General features: G+C 45.1%; 1 protein-coding gene across 1 annotated transcript in view; it reads right to left on the minus strand.

Annotated features, from left to right (window-relative positions):
- The window catches only part of LOC144269567 (complement factor H-related protein 1-like), a 118139-nt gene that overhangs the window by 25943 nt on the left and 76979 nt on the right, over positions 1-15217 (minus strand). Inside the window, exons 7-8 of the mRNA XM_077825350.1 lie at positions 6751-6927; positions 3594-3770 (exon numbers count right to left, since the gene is read on the minus strand). Coding sequence (XP_077681476.1) covers positions 3594-3770; positions 6751-6927 — 354 coding nt within the window. The remainder of the gene's footprint in view (positions 1-3593; positions 3771-6750; positions 6928-15217) is intronic.

The raw sequence follows: 15217 nt of genomic DNA on the forward strand, positions 1-15217 counted from the left end.
GACATTGATGAAGAGGTAGGAGGTAGATGAAGCCAGTCAGCCTCACCTCAGTCCCTGGAAAAATCATGGAGCAGGTCCTCAAAGAATCAATCTTGAAGTACTTGCATGAAAGGAAAGTGATCAGGAACAGCCAGCATGGATTCACCAAGGGAAGGTCATGCCTGACTAATCTAATCGCCTTTTATCATGAGATTACTGGTTCTGTGGATGAAGGGAAAGCAGTGGATGTATTGTTTCTTGACTTTAGCAAAGCTTTTGACACGGTCTCCCACAGTATTCTTGTCAGCAAGTTAAGGAAGTATGGGCTGGATGAATGCACTATAGGGTGGGTAGAAAGCTGGCTAGATTGTCGGGCTCAACGGGTAGTGATCAATGGCTCCATGTCTAGTTGGCAGCCGGTGTCAAGTGGAGTGCCCCAGGGGTCGGTCCTGGGGCCGGTTTTGTTCAATATCTTCATAAATGATCTGGAGGATGGTGTGGATTGCACTCTCAGCAAATTTGCGGACGATACTAAACTGGGAGGAGTGGTAGATACGCTGGAGGGGAGGGATAGGATACAGAAGGACCTAGACAAATTGGAGGATTGGGCCAAAAGAAATCTGATGAGGTTCAATAAGGATAAGTGCAGGGTCCTGCACTTAGGACGGAAGAATCCAATGCACCGCTACAGACTAGGGACCGAATGGCTAGGCAGCAGTTCTGCGGAAAAGGACCTAGGGGTGACAGTGGACGAGAAGCTGGATATGAGTCAGCAGTGTGCGCTTGTTGCCAAGAAGGCCAATGGCATTTTGGGATGTATACGTAGGGGCATAGCGAGCAGATCGAGGGACGTGATCGTCCCCCTCTATTCGACATTGGTGAGGCCTCATCTGGAGTACTGTGTCCAGTTTTGGGCCCCACACTACAAGAAGGATGTGGATAAATTGGAGAGAGTCCAGCGAAGGGCAACAAAAATGATTAGGGGTCTAGAACACATGACTTATGAGGAGAGGCTGAGGGAGCTGGGATTGTTTAGCCTGCAGAAGAGAAGAATGAGGGGGGATTTGATAGCTGCTTTCAACTACCTGAAAGGGGGTTCCAAAGAGGATGGCTCTAGACTGTTCTCAATGGTAGCAGATGACAGAACGAGGAGTAATGGCCTCAAGTTGCAGTGGGGGAGGTTTAGATTGGATATTAGGAAAAACTTTTTCACTAAGAGGGTGGTGAAACACTGGAATGCGTTGCCTAGGGAGGTGGTGGAATCTCCTTCCTTGGAAGTTTTTAAGGTCAGGCTTGACAAAGCCCTGGCTGGGATGATTTAACTGGGAATTGGTCCTGCTTCGAGCAGGGGGTTGGACTAGATGACCTTCAGGGGTCCCTTCCAACCCTGATATTCTATGATTCTAAGCCTATGCCTATAACCACTACTCTTCTTCCTCTGCAGGTCATGTTGGAGAGCTGGGGCAGAATACAGGAGTGGTTGCTGAGGTCTGAAGTGCTTCCTGGAAGGAACTGGGGTATACAACCCAAGGGATTTTTAAAGTTGCCCTTTACTCCTTTAACCCCTGGAGCTTAGCATCAGTATACTCCAGAAAGAGAAAGGCTCGCTCAAAGAGCAGATCTTGCAAAGTCTGTTGGACCTCCTGGTAGAGCCCAGAGGACTGCAACCAGGAGCTCCCGTGCATGGCCACTGCTGAAACCATGGACCTAGTAGCCAAGTCAGCCAAATCCAGAGCAGCTTGCAGAGCGGTCCTCACCACAGATTTTCCCTTATCCACGATCGAGAAGAACTTCTGCCTAGCATCTTCCAGGAACATGTGTTAAAAATTTAACATGGAGTCCCACATATTAAAGTCGTACCTGCCCAATAGGGCATGCTGGTTTGCAATCCTGAGCTGCACTTCCGCCTCCCAGTAGAAAAAACCCTCTTAACAAACAGATCTAACTTTTTTAAGTCTTTTGATTTTGGTGTTGCACTCTGATGCCCCTGCTTTTCCCTCTCATTGGAGGAGGATACTACCAGGCATCCCGGAGGAGAAGGGAAATGAATGCAGTTTTTGGGGGTACATAATACTTGCCCTTTTTGAAGTGTGGAGAAGGGATGCAGGGGTCTTCCACAGTACCTTAAATGGGTCCATAATGGCCTCAGTGAGAGGCAGAGCCACTCTGGAACGACCTGCAATGTCTAAAGTATTGGCCAGTTATTGAGAGGCTTCTTTTACTTCCTCCACCTGTATGGCAGACTTAAGATTATCCTCTTTAACAATTCTTGGTGTGCCTTATGGTCATCTGGGGGAGACAAAATGCTCCCTCATGAGTCTGCCTCTACAGAAGAAGAGGAAGAAGAGTCCAGCACCAGGTGTGGATGCTCTTCCTCCATTTCTAGATCTGTAGGGTTCTCTTCAGCCCTTGATGTCCAGTAGTAGGCTCAGTACCAGAAACAGGAATGGGTGCTACCCACTGGGAAGATGCCTCACACATTTCTGATGCCACTGAATAGGAGTGCCTGGAATATGATGTAGAAAAGGGCCCAATGGATTACAAAAAGGCCACTGGACAGGTGTATGCCCCAAATGACCTCCTGGCCAACCACTTGATGGTACTCCCGTCGCAGGATCCATGGAGGGGTGAAAACATCTGGAGGAGGGGTAGTGAGAGTGGCTGCGAGGATGGGAGATTTAAAACTGGACCTCTCATTTGGAAGACGACGACTCTCCTTCCGTTGACCACAAAGGCACCATTCCAGATGGTGCCAGCAATCAGTTCTGAGTTGGAGAGACCTGCAGTGATGTGAGCATCACGGAAGGATGAGCCCTTAAAGGTACCCAAGACGGTCACAGTACCGAGCACTGTAGCAATCCTGCTGGTTATTCCGTCTGTCGGCACTGACAGCATCAGCTCTTGTGCTACTAGTGATGCTAGCACCGACAGGGTCACGGGGTCCCCGGCAACTACCAATGCCTGTGGTGTAGTTAGTACTGAAATAGTGTGGTGTGGTGTCATAGTTGTGGAAGCAGCTCCTTCTGGCTCTGAACTTGATGGAACCTGCCTAGGTGCCGGAGTCAACAGTGCCATCTTCTGAGGTACGGAAGAAGAGGAGTATTTAGACAGAAACCACATTTTAGTCTTATCCCCATGCCTAGCACACCACAGTGCCAGGGATCTCTGCCTTTGTGCAGTTGGCAGTCTGCTTCTCACAAATCCTTTTAGGCACTGAGGATGGTGAAGAGTCTTGGGACTCGGGCACCGCAGGAGGTGCACTCCTTTTCAAATGCCGAGACACTCAGTGCCAAGTCTGACTTCAGTGCTGAGTCTGAGCTCTCAAGGCTGCCTCCATGAGTAGAAACTTTAGCCTGACTTCACAATCTTTCTCCGCAAGAGGCTTCAAGTCCCTGAAAATTTGGTAACACTCCCCAAAAAGAACTTCCCTGAGGAATTTCCAGACAAACACGTATCAGAGATGATCTAGATGTACTTAATCCTGCTTTAGTGCAGAGGAATGAACTTGATGACCTTGCAGGGCCCCCTACAGCCCCACATTTCTATCATTCCATGTTCCCAGCTCACCAACGCACACCTCGTCTTATTTGTTTAATTACAATACAAACTCCTACCTTGGCAAGTTGGTGGTTGTGACCATTCTCCATCTTCACAAATTACATCATTCAATCCCATACTTTCAAATCCTTCCTGACATTTATATTGCACTCTAGCACCAGGCAGATACCTTCCCTCCTCATTATTGACAATAGTAGCATTGGTAACTTCAGGTGGAGCGCCACATGTTACATCTGAAAGGGGAGAGATGTATAAATAGATTAGTACTGATAAACTCTAAATGTAGTATCTTATTTTCTTTAAATAGATAATGTCCTTTTTAAAAAAGTGCACTTACATAAATGAAGGTTACTTGTTTGTAATTGAAGTTCTTTCAGATGGCTCTACAGTTTCCAACTCACAAGATATTGTACCACCTAGTGGTGCCTAATGGTAATCTTCTCCAAGCAGCATCCTTTAAAGCTCTCATACCCACCTTTTCTATGCCTCCCCTTCGCGTCTCTGAACATTCGGAGGACAAGGCTATATAAGGTGGTATGGCACCTATCTATCACCTCAGTTCCTTTCACCGTCCAACCCCAGTAAGAGGAGCAGAGCAAAGCACATCTCCACAGGGTAACTTTATAAGCCAATGCTCTGGCAGAAGAGTCTGAAGCATTAGCAAAGATCTGAGAATGTGCTTTGCAACATTCTGAACTTCCATTAGGATTGCGTTTGCCAATCTCCTTTTGTAATCTGCCAAATCCTGCGCAAACAGTGCCATCTTTTCCCATAAGTGGAATTGATAGCAGACCATAATTACTTGATAATTTGCTACCCTAATACCAAGAGAGGAAGAAGAGAACTTCTTTCTCCTTAGGGAATCACACTTCTTTTTTTTTTATGAGCAGTCACGGCTTGTCCAGACCTCATCTTGCTAGTGGCAGCAGTCACCACCAGCGAATTAGCTAGACGACGTATGCGAAAATATGAAAACCCCCCTGAGGGTACCTGATATAATTTGTCTGCCTGCCTGGAAATAAGAAGGCAAGAGGCAGAAATGGACCTAACAGTCTCAGCAGACTGCAGCAGACCACTGAGAAATGGTAACAACAGCCTCCTCTTGGAGGTAGCTCCAAGACCTTTCCTCAAACACCAGGTTTTCTCCATTCGTATTGAAGTAAGTTCCACATGGATACCCTGCAATCCACCAGATCATGGAACTGCAGAGCATCGTCAGAAAGTGAAGAGGGAGAAGTCACCCCCCCCCATGCTCCTGTGGTGACAAATCAGGAGCCGTGTCAGCGTGTTCCTGTGCAAAAAAAAAAAAAAAAGGACCTATCTCCTTATCTTCTTCAGACAGAGTATCACGCAGCACTGCCTGAAGTGCCCCTGGATCCTTTCCACCTAAAACGTTGGATCAATAATCCATATAAAGGACAATTGAAAAATTGCTGCAGAGGAGGAGGAGGCAGGGATGAGTCAAGAGAAAAATGAATAATGTCCTCTGCCCTTCTCCTTTTTTCCGCTGAAGAGGATGCAGACCTCAAAACTGGTGAAGACTGTCTCTCCCTTGAAACTAACTGTTTCGCACTTGGATCTGAGGAATGTTGGTAAGCCGAATCGTTGTACAACAGGCACTAAAGTAAAAGCCTTCTTTGGATCAAAGGGTGGATCTGGATTTGGAGGAGAGGTTGAAGCCAGAACTGAAGACCTGAATGGCACAAGATCCAGTGAAATCCTCAGATCGACTTGGTCCTTGAACCTGAAACTGACTTCAGTTTTGGAGGCAGAGCCATGGAGACCCTGTCAGAATCAGATAGATCCAAAACTTCTGACCTACAGGATCTGGCACTGCTAACTGCTCTCCCTCACCAGCTTTTCAGAACAAGCACAGCCAGAGATGACAATGTGCTCTAAACGGCCGTCTTGTCTTTCTGCATTAACAATGCATTCAAAACCCTGACTTCCTGCGAAGCATGATCTGGAGTTGGACCTGATGAAGGTCCATTAAAGTCATGGAATCCATGACCTCCATGATGAAATCATATCCTTAGCAATTAGGAAAACCACTGGGTAGGTGCCTCACACATTTCTGATGCCACTGAATAGGAGTGCCTGGAATATGATGTAGAAAAGGGGGAAGAGCCCAATGGATTACAAAAAGGCCACTGGACAGGTGTATGCCCCAAATGACCTCCTGGCCAACCACTTGATGGTACTCCTGTCGCAGGATCCATGGAAGGGTGAAAACGTCTGGAGGAGGGGTAGTGAGAGTGGCTGCGAGGATGGGAGATTTAGAACTGGACCTCTGATTTGGAAGACGACGACTCTCCTTCCGTTGACCACAAAGGCACCATTCCAGATGGTGCCAGCAATCAGTTCTGAGTTGGAGAGACCTGCAGTGATGTGAGAGTCATGGAAGGATGAGCCCTCAAAGGTACCCAAGACGGTCACAGTACCGAGCACTGTAGCAATCCTGCTGGTTATTCCGTCTGTCGGCACTGACAGCATCAGCTCTTGTATTACTAGTGATGCTGGCACCGACAGGGTCACGGGGTCCCCGGCAACTACCAATGCCTGTGGTGTAGTTAGTACTGAAATAGTGTGGTGTGGTGTCATAGTTGTGGAAGCAGCTCCTTCTGGCTCTGGACTTGATGGAACCTGCCTAGGTGCCGGAGTCAACAGTGCCATCTTCTGAGGTACAGAAGAAGAGGAGTATTTAGACAGAAACCACATTTTAGTCTTATCCCCATGCCTAGCACACCACAGTGCCAGGGATCTCTGCCTTTGTGCAGTTGGCAGTCTGCTTCTCACAAATCTTTTTAGGCACTGAGGATGGTGAAGAGTCTTGAGACTCGGGCACCGCAGGAGGTGCACTCCTTTTCAAATGCCGAGGCACTCAGTGCCAAGTCTGACTTCAGTGCTGAGTCTGAGCTCTCAAGGCTGCCTCCATGAGTAGAAACTTTAGCCTGACTTCACAATCTTTCTCCGCAAGAGGTTTCAAGTCCCTGAAAATTTGGTAACACTCCCCAAAAAGAACTTCCCTGAGGAATTTCCAGACAAACACGTATCAGAGATGATCTAGATGTACTTAATCCTGCCTTAGTGCAGAGGAATGAACTTGATGACCTTGCAGGGCCCCCTACAGCCCCACATTTCTATCATTCCATGTTCCCAGCTCACCAACGCACACCTCGTCTTATTTGTTTTAATTACAATACAAACTCCTACCTTGGCAAGTTGGTGGTTGTGACCATTCTCCATCTTCACAAGTTACCTCATTCAATTCCATACTTTCAAATCCTTCCTGACATTTATATTGCACTCTAGCACCAGGCAGATAACTTCCCTCAACATTATTGACAATAATAGCATTGGTAACTTCAGGTGGAGCGCCACATGTTACATCTGAAAGGGGAGAGATGTATAAATAGATTAGTACTGATAAACTCTAAATGTAGTATCTTATTTTCTTTAAATAGATAATGTCCTTTTTAAAAAAGTGCACTTACATAAATGAAGGTTACTTGTTTGTAATTGAAGTTCTTTGAGATGGCTCTACATTTTCCAACTCACAAGATATTGTGCCACCTAGTGGTGCCTAATGGTAATCTTCTCCAAGCAGCATCCTTTAAAGCTCTCATACCCGCCTTTTCTATGCCTCCCCTTCGAGTCTCTGAACATTCGGAGGACAAGTCTATATGAGGTGGTGTGGCACCTATCTATCACCTCAGTTCCTTTCACCGACCGACCCCAGGAAGAGGAGCAGAGCAAAGCACATCTCCACAGGGTAACTTTATAAGCCAATGCTCTGGCAGAAGAGTCTGAAGCATTAGCAAAGATCTGAGAATGTGCTTTGCCACATTCTGACCTTCCATTAGGATTGCGTTTGCCAATCTCCTTTTGTAATCTGCCAAATCCTGCGCAAACAGTGCCATCTTTTCCCATAAGTGGAATTGATAGCAGACCATAATTACTTGATAATTTGCTACCCTAATACCAAGAGAGGAAGAAGAGAACTTCTTTCTCCTTAGGGAATCACACTTCTTTTTTTTTTATGAGCAGTCACAGCTTGTCCAGACCTCATCTTGCTAGTTTGCTAGTGGCAGCAGTCACCACTAGCGAATTAGCTAGACGTTGTATGCGAAAATATGAAAACCCCCCTGAGGGTACCTGATATAATTTGTCTGCCTGCCTGGAAATAAGAAGGCAAGAGGCAGAAATGGACCTAACAGTCTCAGCAGACTGCAGCAGACCACTGAGAAATGGTAACAACAGCCTCCTCTTGGAGGTAGCTCCAAGACCTTTCCTCAAACACCAGGTTTTCTCCATTCGTATTGAAGTAAGTTCCACATGGATACCCTGCAATCCACCAGATCATGGAACTGCAGAGCATTGTCAGAAAGTGAAGAGGGAGAAGTCACCCCCCATGCTCCTGTGGTGACAAATCAGGAGCCGTGTCAGCGTGTTCCTGTGCAAAAAAAAAAAAAGGACCTATCTCCTTATCTTCTTCAGACAGAGTATCAGGCAGCACTGCCTGAAGTGCCCCTGGATCCTTTCCACCTAAAACGTTGGATCAATAATCCATATAAAGGACAATTGAAAAATTGCTGCAGAGGAGGAGGAGGCAGGGATGAGTCAAGAGAAAAATGAATAATGTCCTCTGCCCTTCTCCTTTTTTCCGCTGAAGAGGATGCAGACCTCAAAACTGGTGAAGACTGTCTCTCCCTTGAAACTCACTGTTTCGCACTTGGATCTGAGGAATGTTGGTAAGCCGAATTGTTGTACAACAGGCACTAAAGTAAAAGCCTTCTTTGGATCAAAGGATGGATCTGGATTTGGAGGAGAGGTTGAAGCCAGAACTGAAGACCTGAATGGCACAAGATCCAGTGAAATCCTCAGATCGACTTGGTCCTTGAACCTGAAACTGACTTCAGTTTTGGAGGCAGAGCCATGGAGACCCTGTCAGAATCAGATAGATCCAAAACTTCTGACCTACAGGATCTGGCACTGCTAACTGCTCTCCCTCACCAGCTTTTCAGAACAAGCACAGCCAGAGATGACAATGTGCTCTAAACGGCCGTCTTGTCTTTCTGCATTAACAATGCATTCAAAACCCTGACTTCCTGCAAAGCAGGATCTGGAGTTGGACCTGATGAAGGTCCATTAAAGTCATGGAATCCATGACCTCCATGATGAAATCATATCCTTAGCAATTAGGAAAACCACTGGGTAGGTGCCTCACACATTTCTGATGCCACTGAATAGGAGTGCCTGGTATATGATCTAGAAAAGGACCCAATGGATTACAAAAAGGCCACTGGACAGGTGTATGCCCCAAATGACCTCCTGGCCAACCACTTGATGGTACTCCTGTCGCAGGATCCATGGAGGGGTGAAAACGTCTGGAGGAGGGGTAGTGAGAGTGGCTGCGAGGATGGGAGATTTAGAACTGGACCTCTCATTTGGAAGACGACGACTCTCCTTCCTTTGACCACAGAGGCACCATTCCAGATGGTGCCAGCAATCAGTTCCGAGTTGGAGAGACCTGCAGCGATGTGAGAGTCATGGAAGGATGAGCTCTCAAAGGTACCCAAGACGGTCACCGTACCGAGCACTGTAGCAATCCTGCTGGTTATTCCGTCTGTCGGCACTGACAGCATCAGCTCTTGTGCTACTAGTTATGCTGGCACCGACAGGGTCACGGGGTCCCCGGCAGCTACCAATGCCTGTGGTGTAGTAAAGTAGATGGTGTATCCTGTAGAGATCATCTCCAAAACCTATTTGACTGTAGTGACCGACTCCCAACTCTGCATGAAGTGGTAAAGGCAGTCACCTAAGGGACGAAGGCAGGCAAATCAGAGCACCTGATGAGGATGATAACTCAGGTCCTCCACTAACCTGTCAAAATTGCTGCTTTGAGGTGGACAGGTGCAAGGCGGGAGGCTCAGAAGTGGATGGTTTCCCTCTCTGGCATCTCTGTCTCTTTTGGTGCAGTTCATATGGCCGCTGGGAAGTCAGGAATTAGGCCAGGTGGGATCTCTGAGCCGTCTGGGACTTGCTGAGCTTCTCCTGTAGGTGGGAGTATAAATTCTAAGAGAACGTAAGGTAGCTCTAACATCCTTTCATGTTTGCAGAGATTCATCTGTGCTGTCTGGGATCAACTTAAGCCCATCAAAAGGAAGGTCTTCCACCATATTCTAGAACACTTTTGGAAATCCAGAGTTGCAGCCAAGTGGTCCTTCTCATACTGCTGCCCATTTGATCACTACAATGATAGTTGGCAGCAGCATCAAGGGAGGCTTGTAGAGCTGTTCTGGCAAGTAGTTGTCCCTCTGGAATAATTGCCTGGAATTGCTCCCCAGTAATTGCCTGGAATGTGCTCTGCTAGTTGGTAGTGGAGGGGGGAAGGGGAAAGTGATAGCTTAAATGATTGTATTTTGCCATTAGCGCCTGGTAATTGGTGATTCTAAATTGTAAGGAGACGGAGGACTAAAATTTCCTCCCCAGTAGGTCCGATGTCTATGATCTTTTTCATGAGACATGATGCTGCCTTCCATGTTCATTAAATGCATCAACTACTAAAAAGTTAGGTGACGGATGAAAAAATAAAAATTCAGAGTCCTTGGTTCAGACATAATATTTCTTACCCACTCTCTTGCTTGTAGGGGGAATAGTATCTAGAGTGTGCCAGACAATCTTCACTGGGTCCAGAATAGCTTAATTGACAGGCAAACCTATGCAGGCAGGTGATGGTGAATGGAGGATATAAAGCAATTTATTATGAGGTTCTTTCATCTCCTCGAGAGGGATCTATCTGCAAGGGGTCAGCAGTTCTCCTGATCAAATCCCAGAACTGCTTAAAATCATCCACCAAGGATGGAGGAGGTGGTATGCCAGCTTTATCCAGAGATGACGAGATGTTAGTCATAGGAGAGATGACTTCTTTGGCTATAGCTTCCTGCTCGTCAAAGGATTCTTACTGAGGGCCAGGTCTCCTGAAAGGAGCAGTTGATGCAGGTTGCCTCTCTCTGTGATGTGGCTCAACAGTCTGAAAAATTGTTGGCAATAGGCTGTCCAAGAGTGCCAATATGGCCATGGAGGAGGTGCATAAGGCATAGAAAGAGCAGACTTTTTTGGGTTCTCATACTAGTGAGACATTGGTTGCAATTTTGTGCCATGAGTAGTTATACCCTCACCAGAGGCTTTTGGAAGGGGCTTCTATAGGTGTGAGGGGGAGAACCATGAATCAATATTTGAGACACCTAGGACATCAAATTCTCTTTCTCAAACTCACTCTGGAATGGTGGAGTGCCTGGAGGGCTCTGAGGTGAAAGCGTTGGTACCAGGTGAAGGTCAGGCGATCTCGATGTTCTTGGTACCAACACGTAGGAGCTGAGCAGTCGAGAATCGGGCATCTCAGATATAGCCAGGTTCTAGGGAAAATGGAACTCCTGCAGTACCAAGACTTTTATCAGTAATGAGTCTTTGGTCTGCACTGAGGTGATGGTGGCTGAGGACGCTGATGATACCTTACATCTCAGGCCCCCCCAGGGAAGCACAGTCAGAATCCAAGTGGGCGTCTTCAATACTGAGGAAGCAGAGGAAAAGCTCTTCTTGCCGCCTTGGTCTGCTAACGGTACCAATGATCTCTCCTAGCCCAAACCTTTACTGTCTTTCAGCCTACTGGTGACCTGAGTACAATGGCACTGGAACAATTTTCATAGTGGGGGGTGCTGAAAGCCATTGAACAATGTAAACACTGTATATTATGGAAACCACTTCAAGCAAGGGGATGCTGCCACACCCCCCAGACCTCCTGCCTGGGTATCTGAGGAATCAGCAGCCTTGTGGGTAGCTAATTGGAGAGCAGATGGTGCCAGAGTTGCTGAAGACATTGACAACCTTGGCTTTTTAGAGGTAGATTCTCTACCTGGTGAGCCAGGGGCATAGTCCTTTGAGGACTCATGAGTGGAATCCTGTGTCTTCCTTTTAGATGCCATAGAGGTGTGGGGTCTGACACCATGGAGGCAGCAGATTTGCACAGAGACTGGCCTGGGGGGGCATCCCTTGGCCGGGTCAGAAGCCAGGGGTAGAGAGTTCTCCATTGAAGATGAAGCTTTAGTTCCCTGATTTTTCTGGCTCTTGAGATGAATGCCAGATAGAAGTTGCAATGGATCAGTTCATGAGACTGACTATCATGATCCAAGGCACAGGGGGTGAATAACACAGGCTCCAGGAAGCATTGGCCCCTTCTTTAGAGACTTATTGGAAGAGATGGGAGTATGTGAAGCGCTACAAGGTTCCACTCACGGTTTACCCAAATTTATTCCATTGGAGCATGCGTTAGAGCTTTCACCTGGAGAGCAGGGGATCCTGCCCCCAGAACCCACATATTGTTGGGGATCTCCTCATGGTACAGGGCCATCCACAAGTGGGCAAGATAGTGTCATGGAGGTGACTGAATTCACTTCACACAAGACACGGGGTGAGCCACATACTAAAGGACTCCTCTCTGTGGCAATCTGGGTTGGGGGGGAGGGGAGACAGAAAGAGAACAAACTCTGGTTTCCTGAAAATCTGGACTCTCGTTATCAGAGGGTTAAATTATAACAATACTCCTGGCTCCACCTCTTCCTGTTTTAGACAGTTTTCATTTGTTTTTAATTATCAAAGGGACAAATTCTGAAGACTATCCTCAGTTTTTCCTCAGTCCCTACTCAATAAAACTCTCATTGCAGCCATTGGGTTTTTACCTGAGAAAAGACAGAGTAAACATTTGAGAAAGAACTTCAGGATCTGGCATAGGAAGAACTGTCTGGAAGAAACTGTCATAGTTCAAAATGACAAAGACTGAGGGCACAAAACAAGAGAGGTGGTGTGTGTGTGTGACTCAGATTCCAAATATGATCCATATCATATCAATGCCACCTGTGAGTTAAAGAAAACAATATATCTCTAATCCCCAAATAAAACTTTTCATTTGAATAAACTGCTGACTGCTGTAGACTTAGAACTATTAGCCTATAACTTCGATGCCACACCGTTTGCAGCACATATACTCAAATTCATACTTTTCTCCTGTTATTTTTTTAATTTTCAAATATTTCCTTGTATTCTGAAACATATTCTGTTACAGATTCTCATTTTCCTCCCATTTTAGTGTGTCAAATCTTTAAACTGTTATCTGCTATCAGCTTGAAATGGATACATGGTGAACATGAGATTCATCACTATGTTCATATGTGCACGCACTTTGGAGTTTGCGTGCGTGCCTGTCTGTTTATTGTGTGTATCTTCTAGACTAATACATAACCATACTTCAAGAGGTAGCTTTGCATATATATGCAGACTAGTGTATAATCATGCAACGTACTGTGTTTTCCTAATAAAACAAGTTATTTTTATATATTTGAATAATACAAAAGTAGGGTGAAAATCAAAAAAAAGAAAAGAATACTTTTTTGTAAAACCTGGGATTTTTTTGGTAAAAGTCAGTTTAAACTGAAAACGTGGGGGCTTATTTGTACCATATTATGTTATTTTCACAGGTGCTTTTTCCAAGTCAGTCAAAATAAACTTTCAAAAATAAAACCTCTGAAAACATGTCTAATTCATTTCTCTTTATATTGTCAATTGCAGTTATTGTATAATCATTTGGGCTTTGACATTTAAAACCAAAAGCAACTTACAGATACACGTTGGAATAGGTAACCAGCCATTCTTTGTGCATTCCACGTCTTTTCCTTATTCCATTTCAAAGTGAAATCCACTATTACAATCTATGCTGATTACATCCTCTTCCTTGAGCTCTGACTTTTGAGGGTGGCAGGTTCCACTATTACAGTTTAACAACTGGAAACAGGACATTAGGTCCTAAATCACCCCTTCAATTGAGACTATTTGACTTTTTTTTTTTTAAATTAACTTCACTAGCATTGTCGTATCCGAATATCTTTTGCATAAAATTGGCAAGGTGAAATTCCTATGAACTTGAAATCTACAGCTGGAGTATTTGCTTGCAATAATATATTTTATTTTGGGGGTGAGAAAGGGGCATTGGTGGATATAAGTGTCATTCTGATTATCGTGGACAAACTTTCTCAAAAAATGAAATCTTGCAGTGAGACCTAAAGGTGATCAGACTGGATTTCTTTTATCTCTTCTGGCAGTTCATTCCATACTGGTCTTCTATTGTGTGTAGTTGGATGGAATACGTGGGCTCAGATAGTTCAAGGTGTTAACACTACCCTGTCACAGTACAGCACAAACATAGTTCAGGATTTTGAGTACAGAGTCCTGAGCCTGCTTAGTCCCAGGGCAAACACACTATTAAAATCATTTTATAATTTTAAAGACACATAAAAAGGAAAAACAGTTACAGCATTTGATATGTAAGGTATCAATTAAAGTTTTTATTTTAACACTATCCCTCTTTCATTTCCCAGTTCCATATCGAAGTAAAATCCATTATTACAGGCTACTTCGATTTCATCCTCCTTATGGACATGAAGTCTTCTACCATCTTTGGAGTTTGGAGGATCTGCTGAGGGTAAAGTTATTTTATTTTTTTAGGGGGGAGTGGGTAGTTGTTATGATAAAGCCTTTCCACCATAATCAGAATGGTACTTCTCAAAAAGGCAATTCTTGCAAGTGAGACCTAAAGCTGGTCTGACTGGATTTGTCTAATTTCCTCTGGAAGTTCATCCCACAGCTGGATTCCTTTCACCAAAAATGGCTTGTATGTGGCACTTTCTCCTAAGCTTGGTGATCATCTTGTCCCAGAGAAATCAACTGCATCCCTAGTTGCTAAATGGAGATGTGATTTCCAATGTAGCTGGGATCTGGTCTATTACTGGCTTTGTGATCATGCTCAGGAGACCCCTCACAATATGTGAGTTCTGGGGACAGAACCCCTGCTCATTCCAAGACAAAATTCTACCTCCTCTTCTAATGGGATTCTCTACATAATGGGATTCTCTAATGGGATTCTCTGAGTGGACCCTTTAAAGGTTCACCCTGAGAACAGGAATGCTAAGTATAATCCTTAGTGCTCAAATGAGGCAGGGCTCCTACAACTAGGGCAGCTTCACTATACAACCCTGATTCATCCCCAGAGCAGGTCCATTTTAATAGTAAGGTTTCAAATGGATCTTCCTTTGCTTCCACTAAACCCAAATAGCCCTTATCTACTCAGGAATCACCCCATTCAGGTCTCTGACCTAGAAAGTCACACCTACATCACATATATTTTACTATATGACATCATGGGAACGGACAAAGCAGGCTTGGTGTTAGAAATCACTCTACAGGGCCTCCTTTGTACTATCAGTATATGTCCGGCACCTATCCCCAGGGTACCTATACATCAGACCCACATGCCAGAGCATTTGCTATAATCCATGTACAACTGAATATGGGAGTGATACAAAACACAATTGCTAAACTATGAACACAATGAATATAATTACAATTCACTTAGTGGAGTAAATAATTCTGGAGAAGAACCAGGAACAGGGATAGGAGTACATAGTGAATTTCTACAAACAAATACAGAAATACTAGGAAGGCTCACCTGCTTTTGCACAATGAACTCTGCAGTATTTTGGAGGATGCACTGAGCCCTGTTTTATCAGGCAGTAGCTTCGGCATTCAGAAATATTTTCTAGAACTACACAAAAAGGAGGCTGCATAACTT

Source organism: Eretmochelys imbricata, chromosome 8 (assembly GCF_965152235.1).
Source record: "Eretmochelys imbricata isolate rEreImb1 chromosome 8, rEreImb1.hap1, whole genome shotgun sequence".
Lineage (NCBI taxonomy): Eukaryota > Metazoa > Chordata > Testudines > Cheloniidae > Eretmochelys > Eretmochelys imbricata.